Source organism: Pteronotus mesoamericanus, unplaced genomic scaffold, assembly GCF_021234165.1.
Source record: "Pteronotus mesoamericanus isolate MK-2021 breed Mesoamerican mustached bat unplaced genomic scaffold, CSHL_Meso_final contig_182, whole genome shotgun sequence".
Classification (NCBI taxonomy): Eukaryota; Metazoa; Chordata; class Mammalia; order Chiroptera; family Mormoopidae; genus Pteronotus; species Pteronotus mesoamericanus.
The window spans coordinates 34,097,799-34,113,526 of record NW_026555078.1 but is presented as its reverse complement, the minus strand read 5'-3'; the positions used below and the strand labels follow the sequence as shown (position 1 = coordinate 34,113,526).

Sequence of the window (15,728 nt, the reverse complement as noted above, 5' to 3'; positions counted from 1 at the left end):
AAAACACACTAGTAAATTGGATGGGGTGGAGCCTTGGGCAAAGGCCAGGGAGGGGCAACCCATGTGAACCAGGTTGATGGAGCCTCCAATATAGTATTGCAACTCTGTGGCTGTGTGTGGGAGGGCCCAGAAAATGGACAATGGTCACTGCCTGGCCTTTAGAGTTTTTTCTGGGAGGAAGCTGACCCCCAGCACTTGCCCCAGTGCAGACACTTCAGTTTCTCCCTGTATGCCATTGGCACTGTTCCCACCACTGCCCCAGTGCTGGAGCCCAGAGGGAGTGAGTCTGCCTAAGTCCCAAGTCTGTTGAGGCCCTTTAAGAGGAGACACCTGAGAATCCCGCAGTTTCTGCTGCTGTCCCAACCTCCATTGGTTTTTACAGCCAGAAGTTATGGGGACTTATCTTCCTGGTACTGGAACCCTGGGCTGGGTGGTCTGGTATGTGGCTGGCATCCCTTGCTCCCAAGGTATCTCTCCTGATTTTTATCCACCACATGTGGGTGTGGGACCTCACATTCTGCATCTCCACATTTCCGCCCCTCCCACCCATCTGGATGAATGTGACTTCTTTAAATCCTTGGTTGTCAGACCTCCATATAGCTTGATTTTCTGACAACTCTGGGTGATAGTTGTTTTGTAGTTTAGTTGTAATTTTTGCTATGGTTGTGCAAGGAGGTGAGCCGTGTTTACCTATGTCTCCATCTTGACTGGAAGTCTTTGGTATTCTTATTCATAGTAAATGCATAATGTATGGCAGAAATGTACCAAACGTACTTCCTAACAACTAGTTCTAAGTCTGTCAGCCTGGGATCTATCACTGCTCATATAGTTACTGTGTATTTCACATTTGCGCATTATTTATCTGGATTCATTTTCATCAGGTTCACTAAAATAAAAATTTGATGCCATATAAAAAACATTTACCCTCTGGTTATCCACTGTTCCCTATTCAAATGAAGAAACCAAAGTCTCTCTAGTACCTAAGTGTAGGCCAGAAGATGAGCTTACTTCTTGCTAGCTATTGCAGTTACTACATGCTTTAGACTTAAATCTCCAACACAGAGAATATTTAGGAAATTTAATAACCACTTGAGGGTTTTTTAATTTATGGAAAGGTCATAAACTAAAAGCAAAATAATTTTTTATTATAGCTGTTCAGTATTTATTAGAACACTGAAAACCAAAACATTGTACTGAAACACTGCCACAATGCTTATCATGTTTGCCTAAACTATAAACAGATTTTGATAGTTAAGCTTGCCCTAAATTTCTCAGCCTTAACAATTATAACCTTAAAGAAAAAAAAGATACTCATTTTGATCTATCGGTTAGGAAAAAAGAGCAAAATGATACATACCTTCTGTTGGGCAAAATAGGAATAAGTATCAGAAGCCTTTAAATTGTGCCTATGCTTTGGAATAAGAATTCAAATTCTATGAATTCACCGTAAGTATATAATCATAGAAACACCTAAAGATTATCTATAAGGACGGTCCCTGAGTAAACCAATACAAACTAAAGACAACTTAAATATTCATCAACAAAAAACTAAATAAATTGTGCTTTTTTAGTACAACATAATATTACGCAGATATTAAAAAAATATGCCTGTCCTGGCTGGTGTGGCTCAGTGGATTGAGTGCCAGCCTACAAAATGAAAGGTCCCCAGTCCAATTCTCAGTCAGGGCACATGCCTGGGTTGCCTGCTGGGTCCCCAGCTGGGGCGTGCAAGAGGCAACCAATTGATGTATCTCTTGCATGTTGATGTTTCTCTCCCTCTCCTTCTCTCTCCTTTCCACTCTCTCTAAAAATAAATAAATAAAATCTTTAAAAATATAAAAATAAAAAAAATGCCTAACTTTACTTCTTGATGAAAATATTCCTTAATATATAAAAAGACAAACATATAAACACATGGAATTTTTTAAAGTTTGGGATAATATATCCCCAAATTTAAACTTGATTAAAGAGGTTGATTTTAATTTTCTTCTTTATAGTTTTCTATATTATCTGGAAAAAAATAATGAAAGGCTCATAATAATTCCAACAATATCACATGATATCTTTGCTAAAACATATTTATTTAATAACATGTTACTTTAGTAAGTAATTTAGAAAACTACATCCTGAAAATATTAATAACTTGATTAATTATAACCTTTAACATTAATTGGAGGACAGCGGTGAGGAACAGAACCAAGGTGATAAAAGATTTAATAATTAAAACCAGTTATTTATTTGAACCTAAAATAAATTGTGCCTATGCTAATGTCATTTAGATCATCATGACAACATAAAAACAAGATACTTGTTCAGTATTTATATCTGATTAAAGTGCTCCTTATGTTAACTTATACTTGTAGAAAAGCATAAATTTATAGTAATCTAGTTGTGTTTAATATAAATGCAAAACAAGTGAAATCAAGAAATGCAGATTACATCTTTTGCGCCCCCGAGTCTACTATTATACAAAGCATTGAAAAAGGCCTTTCATAAATCAGTATTTTGTTCTAAAACTGAATAAATAATAAAAACCATTTGTTGAATATTTACCAGGGGCCAAACACTGAACACAAATCTCATTTATTCCTTATAATAACACTCTGCAGGTGCTACTATCACCGACATGTGAAAACTGAGACAACAAGAAGTTAACGGACTGCCAGTAAGAAATCCAGCAAGGATCTAAAGCTGAGCAGACTCTCTGGAATCCATGTGCTTTATACCAAGTTTTAGCCTAGATTAAGTATTTCAACTGGCTGTCAGCCACACTAGTCTCAGCAATAAAAATAATCCAAAGACATGTAAACTTTTGGCAGTGGACTAGAGAGGCTTTATGCATAATGAGTAAACAATAAAATAGAGCAACCCAATGAATCTTCAGCTCACAAACACCATGCCCTATGGCAACAATAGCTGGAAAGTCACATATTAAAATAAACGACCTTTAACTGATCTAGACATCCTTATTTCAAATAACATCCGTATGTTAAAGTATACTGACAAATATACTCACAAATGTTTCCAGTAATGCATTTGTTATTATTTGAACTATTTCTTGCATGTGGGTGTTGGCTAACGGAATGCTCTCTACTTTGCCTTCTTTGTGTCTGGCAAGCAGCAGGGCTGGAAGAGTTGCAGTATATTTATTTGACCTATGGAGAAATATATATTTAAAAGTTTCAACTAAACTGTAGCAAGGTGTCAAAAACATAAACAATGAGGCCAAGAGGTCACATGAAAGGCAACAAATGGGAAGCCCTATATTACCAAGGAAAAAAAGAACTCAATTTACAGACAAATCTATCTTCTATAGCCTTGACGACTTAGATTAAAAAAAAGAAACAGATAATAATCTACCCAGATTTTTTTTTTCCTAGACAATTTACTCATCATGAAAATGTCTAAATAGGATTAGGAACATAGTAAATAGTTCTCAGCTTTCAGGACTATTTGCCATACTCCTGAGCAAGGAGACAGGTATTTATTAGAAATCTACTATTTGCAGGCACTATGCCAAGTGCTTTTAGTTACATTTTCACTTAACCCTCACAACAGCCCTATAAAGTAGCCACTATCACCTCCATCTTACAGAAGAGGAAATCAGAACTCAGAGAGTGGTAAATAGCAGAGAGAGAATTCAAACTGAGGTATTCCAGATACGGTCTGTGCTTCCTTCACTGAAACAGAGCCCAAACCTGCTCGCTCCTGCCACTTCTTTTGCTAACTAAACCTAAAAGAAAAATCACTAAGTCAAACAGAAAAAAATGCTTTGTGTGAAAAAACCAGTGATACAGTCACATTCATACTGTGTAAAAACTTAATTCATGTTAGAACAAAGTATAGACATTATAACAATATAAGCATTGGTAGAGAGATCAGTCTTCAGATTACCTGCAAAACCCTTTGGTTGACCAGTGGTTTACAGTTAAACAAAACACACCCTGAAAATGACTGGTTTTGCTTTTTGGGCCATAGTTAAATGCACAAAGACAGCAGAGAAGAAGATAGTGGGTGACAGTAATGCACCAGGTAAACAGGTCTCATATTTCCTAAAGATCTGGAGTTCAGTACTTTTAAAAAATTACTGATTTCATGGATAGAACAGGGCTTGATCATGAAGAGCATATGTCACTAGAGTTCAGCATAAAAAATTTAAGCTCAGAAATCACAATAACAAATACTATAGTCAGAAGTTAAGAAAGACAAACCACTGTGTTTAACTTCACTTGCACCTGAAAATGAGTCATTATGCAGAATGTGATAATCCCCAAATTTTCAGTTCAGTCCTTCATTCTGCAACAGCTGAAATACTTGGTAGTTCACAAGGGCCCAAAATTCTACAAATAGAGCAACTTAGGAGGCTTTAAAAAGCCAGTATTAAAGTGTATGTTAACAGTAATTTAAAATTAGGTAGAACTATCAGATATAGTTGCATCTACTAAAACTGTGGGAGAAACCTGTAAAGACTTTGATTTTTATATATATCGGTGACAAATCAAAACCTAGACACCCAAGAAGTAAAATCCTCCCTCACCTCCCAAAATTTGACAACTCCAAACAATCAAAATTGCAGGTAACTGAACCTAAAAAGTTCTTTATAGGAAGATGAAATAATATGAATCCATGGTTTCCCCTTTGGGGAACTAGCCTAAAGTAAAAGAATATCTAAAAATTCTAAATAGCCAGGTGGTACTTCCCATATCTTCCTAGAGTCAAATTAAAAATTTTTATGTTGCTGCCCTTTCTTCTTTGTCAACTGTGTAAAGACAAGCAACATATAATTTTGCAAGCTTCTCCCTCATTAAAATTAGAACACCAATAAACTTACAGTATTGAAACATTTTCTTCAGAATAAATTCCAGTGATAACATATCCTTTAAGGAATTTTACTGCTCCAGTGAAATCTTCTTTTGCTAAAAATACATAGGCAAGACAAAAAAATGAAACCTTTAAAATTATGTGTGCTATTCAACTGATGAACAGATTTATAAATGACAGTGATTTATTATTAATTATAAAGATAAATATTTGAGTGCAAGCCTTATATAACTTAGTAGTTCCAAAATAAATCTGTATTCTTTTAATGACATTTGACTATTACAGAAATGTAAATTGAATAATGCAACTTAGGTTCTCTAAACAAATATACTCTAAATTGATAAGATTTATAGCACTCTAATCGTACAGATTTACTGCATAAATATTTTTTGCTTTTTTTCAAAACACTCCGAGGGCAGAGTAAATGGGGACAGCTATCCTATATGTAGCCTGGAAAGAGAAGCAAATATGTGAAATGACAGACACATTATAATCACACAATCTAAAAGAACCTATTTGCATAGACAATAATAGAAGACTGGAAATTCTAGTCCTCTAACAGAGTCTGTGTTAGGGTTCTACAATTAGGGAGGATTTGTGTCTATTTTTTTATTTCCTGTATTTTCTGTAATCTGTTTTTGTTACTTTTGAGTCTTGATTAATTTATTTTTTCTCATGTTAGGCTACAGATATTCAAAATTAAAGATATTATGGCTAAAGGTTTCTGAATACATTTTCATATATAATAGCATATTCTGGATCATGTTAATGATCATCTGATAACCAAGAAGCAAGTCTCAATTAAAAAGTTGTAGACTAATGAGAAAAGAGCTGAGGTGGACTTACATGAATGACATATTCTTGCCAAATGGAAGCCAAATGATAGCTCAGCTTTGAAAGATTCATAGTAATTTAAATAAATACAAAGCAACAATGGAAGATTTGAATCATGAAGTACCTAGCAGGCTGGGCATGCTGAACCCAAAAGATCTGTACCTTAGCACACAGCACTATTTTCAGGATGTAAGCATCAACACTGTTAACATCAGTTAACCACAAGATTATTTGCTTTAAAAAGGATGCATATTTTCCACAAGATTTAGAAGCACTGTCTTGTAGGAAAGCAAAGTTACTGGAGTGGCACAGTCAGCCAGTAGGCACCATTGAGAGCTCATTTATAATCATGATTTTAATAAGAAACTAGTAATCCATGAAAACGTTTTCTTTAGCCTGTGCTACACTAAAGTAGACAAGATTTGTAAGAAAACTAACCAATTAGAAAGGACTGAGTGACTATACTTTCATTCTAAGAGAAAACAAGAATAAATTCTGGTCAGTAATTCATCATTACCTAAAACAATGACATAATGGAACTATTTCAGTTTCTTCTTTTCTTTTTTGAAAAGTAACACTGGGAAATTATACTAATGTTCCCATATAATTTCCACATACAGAGGCCTCTCTACTCATGAGTATGCTTCTTAAAAAGTTCTTCGTGAATTCATTTCTTCATAAATCCTAAACTTCTTGTGGGATTGGAGCATTTATGACTGCAGGCCTCACATATATATCCATTTCCATTAAATCAGAAAGTAAATTTTCCTCTAAATGTTTAAAACCAGACATATTCTCCTCCTTGGTGAAAAATGCATATATGTCAGAATATATGGCAACCCCAAATATAGGGAAATAATCAGTTATCTAAATAAAACATTTTAATCACTATAACTATATTTGAGATGTAACATTGTGGTAACTTATAATATTTAATTGTTTAACTATAAACATATTTTAATTGCATAAGAAATAATTTAGCAATGCTGTTTTTTTCCATTATTACATTTTACTTTAGTTATATTTTTTTACTTAATAGTTATATTTATACACATATCTATATATATACACACATACATACATACATACACACACACACACACACACACACACACGCAGACACACACACTTTTTTTTAACTCTGTCAGCAACAGTTGAGAAGGAAGAACACTCCAGTAAGTGAATGCACTCCTGACCACTAGATCTTGGTTTCTAAATTCAGTGTTCTTCTAAAAGGAACCTGGACTCCTTGGAGAAATGGCTGATTCCAGGAAGGGGGCTGGGAACATGTTGTGCCAAAAGGACATATTCAAACAACAATGGAGATGTGCCAGAAAGACATGAATCAGAATGAAGAGGCTCCCACTGACCAAACTTAAGCAAACTAATGATAGTAACTGATTATAAATCATTGAATAAAATAACTCAGGTGTCCACATGGATAAATGAGAAGGGAAAGCACTTACAGCTAACAAATGTAAAAAGAATAATGAAATTAGAAATTTTCCATTTGGGAACCATCATAATGATAGTTCTCTAAATCCTAAAACTGAAGTGTAAAATTATAATGAGAAACAGGACATTTACAGAGTTTTAAATTATATCCCCATAATAAGGTAATTATTATTTACAAAGGAAAAAAATAGCATCTTTCCACTAGAGGGACCTGGCAGATAGACAAGTGGACAAAAGAGGAATTTTGCCCTCATGGAATTCACATTATTTTAGTCTTCAAATCATTAGAATCTATATAAATAATAAATTAATATCGGATACAAAATTAGTGCTCAGAAAATGTCAGTAGTTAACTTTTATAAGTTAAAAAAAAAAAAGAAGAGGAGGAATGAATACCTGACTGAAAACACTGGGAATAATCAATCTAGTAAAATAATAAAAAAAAGCATCATATCCAGATCACATCAGCCTGGCACACCAGAACTACCTGTATATAACTTAACATTATTCTTTTTTTGAGATATAATTACATATAAATTATATCATTATTTGAATAGAAATGCAATCAAGTACATTGTTATATTGATCTTATGTGTATATAGATATATATACACACATATATACATAACAAATGAAAAATTCAACACATTTTTTCCACTGCTCAAAACAGTTTTTGAACTCATTGATTTTGATGACTTTTCATTTTTCTTTCATTTTTTTGTTTCACCCCTTTCACAATGGCAAAAATGTTGCCCTTTGAGGACATTTTCCATTAGAAGTTGCTTGGGGTGACTGAGTGAATAAGGAGGGTGCGCCATGGCAGTCATGCTGTTTTTTGGTCAATTACTGGTGAACACTAAGCGTGGTGTGGGCAGGTGTGTTTGTAAATAACCCATCATGAAATGGGCAAACACATCAAAAGAGTCTTCAAAACAATTCACTGAAGCTGAACGCAGGTTCTCACAACGCGAACTGGTACCCTGATACCGATGGGCTCCTAGAACAATGACATAGCGAGGGGGGCCTGTACTACAAGGAGCCCGCCCTCCAGAAGATAATTCCAGCTTTTTTGGGTGTCCCCTCTTGTAGTGTACGATTTATTTATATGAGGTTCCTAGAGTAGTCAAATTCATAGAGACAGAAAGTTGAGTGCTAGTTGCCAGGGGTTAGGGAAAATGTTGAGTTGTTTAATGGGTATAGCTTCAGTTTCGCAAGATGAAAAAATTCTGGTGATTAGCTGCACAGCAATGTAAACATACTTAACACTAGCTACCTATATACACTTAAAAATGGTTAATATGATAAATTTTATGTGTATTTTATCAGTTTTTTAAAAAGAAAAATATTCGAAGCAAAAAGACAATATAAATTAGGTAGAAAAACATAAATAAAGCAAGAAAATACAGGTGAATATTAACTGATAATGATAATAGAGGATTTCTATAGCTAAAAAGCAAAGGAAGAAATCTCAAAATCAATAAATTTGAAAACAATTTTAAATTGCTACATATAAAATTACTATTAAGCAAAGCCAAAAAGCAAACAACTAACTGTGGAAAAATAACTGGAAAAAAATGACAAAAGTTTAATGTCCTTAATATGTAAAAATGTCACAGTAATTCATTAGAGAAGCAATAAAACCCATTTTAAAAGATGAGTAATACATACAGTTTATAGAAGACAAAGTTATTCCCCTACTGGGAATCTATACCCATTAAAGAGTCTAAAATCTACATAAAAACTCATAAATAAAAATGCTGTTTACATACAGCAAAAATAAAAAAGGAAACAACAAATATTATTGTTAGTAGGTAGTTAAATACATTATGGTATATCTATCTAATCAAATATTATATAGTCATGATGTTTCTGAAGAATATTACTCACATGAAAAAATGCACCCATGTAATTTTAAACAAAAACAGCAAGAATCTAACTTGGATATATGTACTAGCCCAATTTCATTAAAATATATGTAAATATGCAATACATAGGTATATAGAAAAAGAGGGAAGAAATCATATTATATTTACAACTCTAATTATAGATTTTTATTTTTTCTTCAAACTCCTGTTTTCAAAATCCTCTATAATTTGAGTTCTCTGTAATTAAAAAAGACAGTAATTCTTTTTAAAAGTGAGTTTTTAAAAGTGAGTTTTTAACAAGTGGGTTTTTAACTATGTATTGTATAATTTAAAATTTCAATTCTACCTACCTGTTGTCATGGTTGGACTAAATAGTCCCAGTACTGACACACTAGAATGGGAGATAAGGTCTTTATATAACTCCCCACTTAAATATTCTTCTGCTTCTTGGACAGATGTTATGTTCACTGGACATGAAATCCTGTTGCTAGATGGACATATAATGATATTCAAAATTAATGTTTTAAAATACTTTTTGGCTTGTAAAAAAATTAAAATCCTGAACTTAGAAAAGACCATATGCCTCAGGATAAACATCCAACAAAATAAAGAAAAATACTATTCCAAACAAAGTCACCCTCACTAAACAAAATTCCTATCTCCCCCAAAATGATGGAATATAAATGAGCTCTACTCATCAGTGCTCACCCTAAGATCTCAATTCTAGTATCCTCCTTAATCCATTCAAAGTGTGTCAACATATGGTAATTAGAAGTTTTATAGACCTAAAAGTTTAATAATCTTAGGGTGAAGCTGAATACTTACAGCTGGATAAATTTTAGGAGATCTTCGGTTCCTAACATACCACCATAAGATACTGGGTCTTCACCTTCTTTGTACATCTTTACAACAGGAAATTCAGTGACATTTTGCTTATTACATATATCAGGCCAATCTGCACAGTTTATTCTAGTAAGCAGCATAGTGGATGCACCTAAATAAAAGGAAAACACTCATTTTATAAATATTAATGTAGAAAACCCAGTTAAGAATTCTCAATATTTTTATATCTTATTCTTATTTTATCCTGTCAGCAGCATGAAACAGTGCTGCGGAACACTCTCTCCCCTTGATTTTTGCAATAGCTTCTCTTACTGGCTTTTCCGCCACCTCTCCTGCTGCTCCTTTTTGTTCCTTTGTCAGGTTCTTATGCCAGTAGAGATGGGATTCCTCAAGGCTCACTTTATGCTGCTTTCTCTACTTACTCTTCTACACTGTTGTCCTAGACAATCTCAAAAACCATTGCCTACCTACTGAATCTTAAATTTATATCTTTGGCCCAGGCTCCTCCTGAAAGCTCCAGACCCATGTATCCTTACTGACTTATTTATTTCTATTTGAATGGAAACATCTTCAAACTCAGTATGTCTAAAACCAAATATGGTTGCCCTGCTGAATATATTGGTGAACACTGCCGTTCTTGTACAACTCAGAAAACAAAGTATCATCCTTCATGTCTCCCCTTCCTAAGTTCCCCATGTCTAATCAAATCAATCAGCTATCTTTTCAATCTTACCACCTACATTTTAAATATCTCTTTTATCTGTCCATTCCTCTTTATTGCCATTACTCCAGTCATTATTTCTCCAGGATAACAACAGGCTTCTAATTAATCTCCCTGAATTCAGAATGTCCTACACTGAAACTAAAAGTATCTTTTCAAAAGTCAAATCTGTTTTGGTAACAGCGCTTCCCCCCCCCCCCCACCTTTACAAAGGTCAGTCTTTCTCATCCCTCATGTTCTTTGCATGTGTGACTACTTCAAAAAAGCCTTCTTGGACACACTGATCTATATCAGGTTCCTACGTTCCTACAGGAACATGCTCCTTTCTTTACTTCATTATGTAATTATATACTCATTTGTGTGGTTATTTGATTAATGTCTGTTTCTGCCCAGAGAGCTTCCTGAGAATAAGGGCAGTATCTATTTAACTCATTATTGATTTTCGAGTGTCTAGAGCAGTCCTTGGACATGAAACACCTTAAATATGGGTATGAATAAATGACACACGTGAAACTCATCCAGGGCTTCAGGTATCCATCCTCTCTAAATACTATAATTTCTTTTCAGCCTAAGAAAACACTTAGTAGAAATGCAAAGAGAAATTCCCATTTGTTCTATAATATAATAAAGGTAAAGTTCTCCAAAATATGTAAATCATTAGGTAGAAAGAGATCAAAAACTAAATGAAACAATCACCACACAATTCATCTGTGAAAGGAAGGAATAAATTCTAATAAAAGGAAACTTTAATATCATATTAGATCAAAGAAGGACTCTTTGTACAATATATCAATTTAGGAAGCGACCTAACCATGTGATTAAAATTATGAATATTTTAACATTTTTATCACCAAAAGTTTTTGATACTAAAATGTCTGCTTTTATGTTTTAAATGATTCTAGAGTATACAACATAGACGTGATAACTTATCACTAGACTTAATGTTAGCAGTCTGGTTGATAATACAGGCAGGGTGTATGTAGCCTGTCATATTTACCACTATCTTCCTTTGCCTAGTACAATGTTGGTTACATAGTATGTACACTGTTGGTGGGAATGCAGACTGGTGCAGCCATTGTGGAAAGCAGTGTGGAATTTCCTCAAAAAGCTGAAAATGGAACTGCCTTTTGATCCAGTGATTCCCCTGCTGGGACTATACCCTAAGAACACCAAAACGCCAATACAAAAGAATCTATGCACCCCAATGTTCATAGCAGCACAATTTACAATAGCCAAGTGTTGGAAACAACCTAAATGCTCATCAGTAGATGATTGGATCAAAAAATTGTGGTACATATACACAATGGAATACTACGCAGCAGAAAGAAAAAAAGAACTACTAAACTTTGCGACAGCATGGATGGAACTGGAGAGCATTATGCTAAGCGAAATAAGCCAGGGGGCGAAAGACAAATACCATATGATCTCACCTATAAGCGGAACCTAACCAACAATACAAAGATGCAAGGAAAATAAGACCAGCAACACTGAAAGGAAAAGAAATCGGGGGAGGCAGAGACAAATATATTTAAAAAGTAAATAAATTAAATAAATAAATAAATAAATAAATAAATAAATAAATAAAAAAGAAATCAACAGAGACAAGAGGGAAGGAGGGAGGGGCGGGCAGGGAAAGGGACGGAAGGGGAAAGTCAAGGAACATATAGCAAGGACTCATGGACAAAACCAAAGGGGAAGAGCTGAGGGAGGGAAGGAGGGAGGGCGCAAGGGAAAGTGGTGGGGGTAGGCAGAGACAAATGTATTTAAAAAAATAAATTAAAATAAAATTTAAAAAAAATTTTTGGAATGTAGCCTATTTCTTCACAAATTTTAAATTTTACACTAAAGTATATTAATACATAAGTTATGAGCATACACAGATAAACCCTATCCTTCTAAAATTAGATATGCTGAGTGACTTCTCTACAAAGTTTTCTTATCCTTTATTTTAATTATTTAGTCAATAAGTATCTAGTGATGCTTGTTAACATAGAGTACCATATTATATATTGCCATCCAAGTATGAAATATAGTGCTGTTTTACAAATATAGTTCTTTTCCTTCAATATGCATCCTCAACATGTCTACCATTGCTAAAAAATGTTATTGTCCCTGCAGTCCAAATTTAAAACTTTGATGCTATCTTTAAAACTGAAACAAGAATATTGATACATATCATTCAACATTGTAAGGTTTCCTATTATTAAAGGTACCAATTTAAAATTTTTCTTTCCTATAAAATGGTTTCAATATTTAATCATGTTTATATTAGAACAGTCTAATATTTTAATACGCCTGTAGTATTATATCCCATATACTTTATCAATGTAGTAATTTCAAATAGGGTTCTTAATTTAAAGGATGAAAAAACAGATTCTCTTAGCTACAGATGCTATGTAAGCATAAAAACTTGGCATTTGCTGCCACCTTGTGACTGAGTATAAAAATAATCTTCATTGACGGATAAAAAATGAAAAGTGCCTTTTCCCCAAGTCAATGTGAAAGGTTACAGGACTAAATGCCCAAAGTAGTGCAATATTTTCCTAATTTACAAAGTTACAGTTTGGGCTTTAACACAGACACAAAACACTTTAGTTATCTCTTATACATTTCTACATTACCCCCTAAACTTCTAGAAGTCCATTTACCTGATATTTAATTACTAAAATAATTGTTACTCATTAAATAAAGAAGGAAATCAAGTCCTGTGTTGGTAATCTGCTTTTTTATCCTACAAATACATACAACTCAAGAGTCCTTGCATTGAAGGGTCAAGTAATCTATTTGGTCATTAACAGAGAAGAAAGTAAGGCAATCTTCTTCCATTGTTTTCTTGTAACTAACCAAATGGGCCAGGGAGATAATTCTATTATTCAGGGACATTATCCAATTAATAATTTATTATGGTTCATATTTCACCACTCTTCCTTTCTTCTAATAATTTTCCAATAAGGCTGAAAAACCTAAAAAAAGAAACTTAAACCTGTCCATAGGTTGTAACTACAAAGGATAGCCTGAAAGAGAATAATGAGATTTGCTTTAAAAAAGAAAAGATTAGGAATCACAGTATCTAAAGACTTAATCACCTCTTCATTTGGGTAATGAAATAATGAAAAGTTGAATCAAATGTGGCTGGGAAAATGTTCAAGAAATGCTTCAGAAATGATTTTGAAAATCCCTGATTTTTTTTACTGTGGTCATGTTACATTTAGGGTTGACTTTCTGGAATCAATTTCTTGAGTTCATAAAAGTTCCCAATATATAAATAAGTTATGCACCAGTACACATTTTCCACTAAATAAAATTTATGAAGCTCTACTATGTTAGGTTATTCATCTATTCAACAATTATTAGAAATCAGATATTCCGCAATGTAAGGTAACACACTAATACAGTAAGCTCAATATAAGGTGCACTACCTGACCATAATGAACTTACTAAATAATAAAATTGCCTATAAACTAATGCCGCCCAAAACTAAATGGTGGATACATTCCTATAGTAGCCAAGAATAAGCCTACTTAACTATAATAGTTTCTATTTACAAGAAAAGCAGTAGCAAAAATTATTACAGATACAAAGCATGATACCTTCGAATGATGACAAAACATTATCCTAATCCATCACCTCTCTCTCTCTCTTTCTCTCAACTGGCCTCCCTATATCTTCCTTCGTATGGTGGCATAGCTATTTTGAGTTCAAGTCCATTCCTTGGATTCTTATTTTCCTACCACTGGATCAGGTTTCATAGAATAGTTAAAATAAAAAGATCCATGAGGAGCCAACTACATAGCTTCAAGAACACTGACATCCTGTCTTTGATTAAACTGTAAGAGTGGTCTTATTTGTTAAAGGTTTATTTAATAACATTTAGGATTTCTTTAATAATATTTAATAATAACTGGAAGAGAGTAGGCACCCAATAAATGCTTACTGAACAACTGAATTGAGCCAAAAAGGTTATGGATTAACTATGTGGCAGCAAGTACTCAATACATGGGCTCTGTACTTTCCACTAAAGACCACTCCATGAGGACAATCAAAATGAATGTTCCTAAGCATTTTTGAAGCTCATGGCTAATTAACCTAACCTTGGAGACAAAAACATAATAACCTGAAATTTTTGCAGTTTTCTTCATCTTTAGCATGACACAGTTTTACAAACAGCTACAGCTCAGAAGTGGAAAAATAAACATGGATACCACGGCACAGTACCTTTCAATTTAATTGCCAGATCAATGTAGGAATGCAGAAATGCCATGGATACTGCTTGCCCTGCATTAAAATAAAAAATTCAATAGATATTACAACACATACATCTCCAAAGCACCCATAGTTACACATAAGAATCATATAGATTTATGGAGTTTCCCAAAATTGCCATTTATTGTTCCAAACATTTAAGAAGGTTCCAAATGCAACTAATTTTCTGCATTCATATACTACAAGGGATATAGTTAAATGGCTATTATTTGATGATTAAAGCAATATACTTCCTAAAACCCATAAGAACTGTTAGTATATTAAAATCAAGCTCAAATCACAATACTTTTTCTAAATTAATAAACTGAATATCTAGTTTAATCATTAGCCTTCAATTTTAAGTCGGATGTAGATAATCGGTGTTACAACCCCAGAATCAACTAGATGTTTCATTATATGCAGTCTACCTGGGACATAAGAAAGCTATGTCATCTTACAATATGCAATATACAGAATGCAAAAATAAAATCTGCCTACTTTAAATTTCTTAATATGTAATATAATCTCCTCTAAAGAGCCATACTCACAACCAGCATAGAAAAGCACTATGCTGTCTGAAGCCATTACTGTCATGTTAAATGTCTCTTCTGTTAGTTCCAAAGTGAGTTCCAAAGGTAACTGTCTCTTCCTCTCTCTGGAAACACTTTCTGCCACTTCATCATCTTGAATTCCTAAAACATTTTAAAAGAAGGTAATGTATATATAAATGTTTGATTAAAATATTTAAGCTGTTTTTGCAAGTGAGCATATGGAAATTTGACACTTTATTAAAAACCTTGAATTCACACTATTTTATTAGTTAAAAATGCATGATGTTTAGAAAACTTTATCATTCCCTAGCTCCCTATCCTAAATGACTCTGGGATGCTTCCTGACTCAGAAACTGTGAAGTTTTAATCAAGTCTAGAAGCATTTATTTAAACTTG

General features: G+C 33.5%; 1 protein-coding gene across 1 annotated transcript in view; it reads right to left on the bottom strand.

Moving 5' to 3' along the window:
* TXNDC16 (thioredoxin domain containing 16) overlaps nt 1–15,728 on the bottom strand; it is a 66,815-nt gene that overhangs the window by 14,018 nt on the left and 37,069 nt on the right. The window contains exons 12-17 of the mRNA XM_054567567.1: nt 15,330–15,473; nt 14,755–14,814; nt 9,801–9,969; nt 9,326–9,462; nt 4,832–4,916; nt 3,017–3,155 (exon numbers count right to left, since the gene is read on the bottom strand). Of these exons, the coding sequence (XP_054423542.1) occupies nt 3,017–3,155; nt 4,832–4,916; nt 9,326–9,462; nt 9,801–9,969; nt 14,755–14,814; nt 15,330–15,473 (734 nt within the window). The remainder of the gene's footprint in view (nt 1–3,016; nt 3,156–4,831; nt 4,917–9,325; nt 9,463–9,800; nt 9,970–14,754; nt 14,815–15,329; nt 15,474–15,728) is intronic.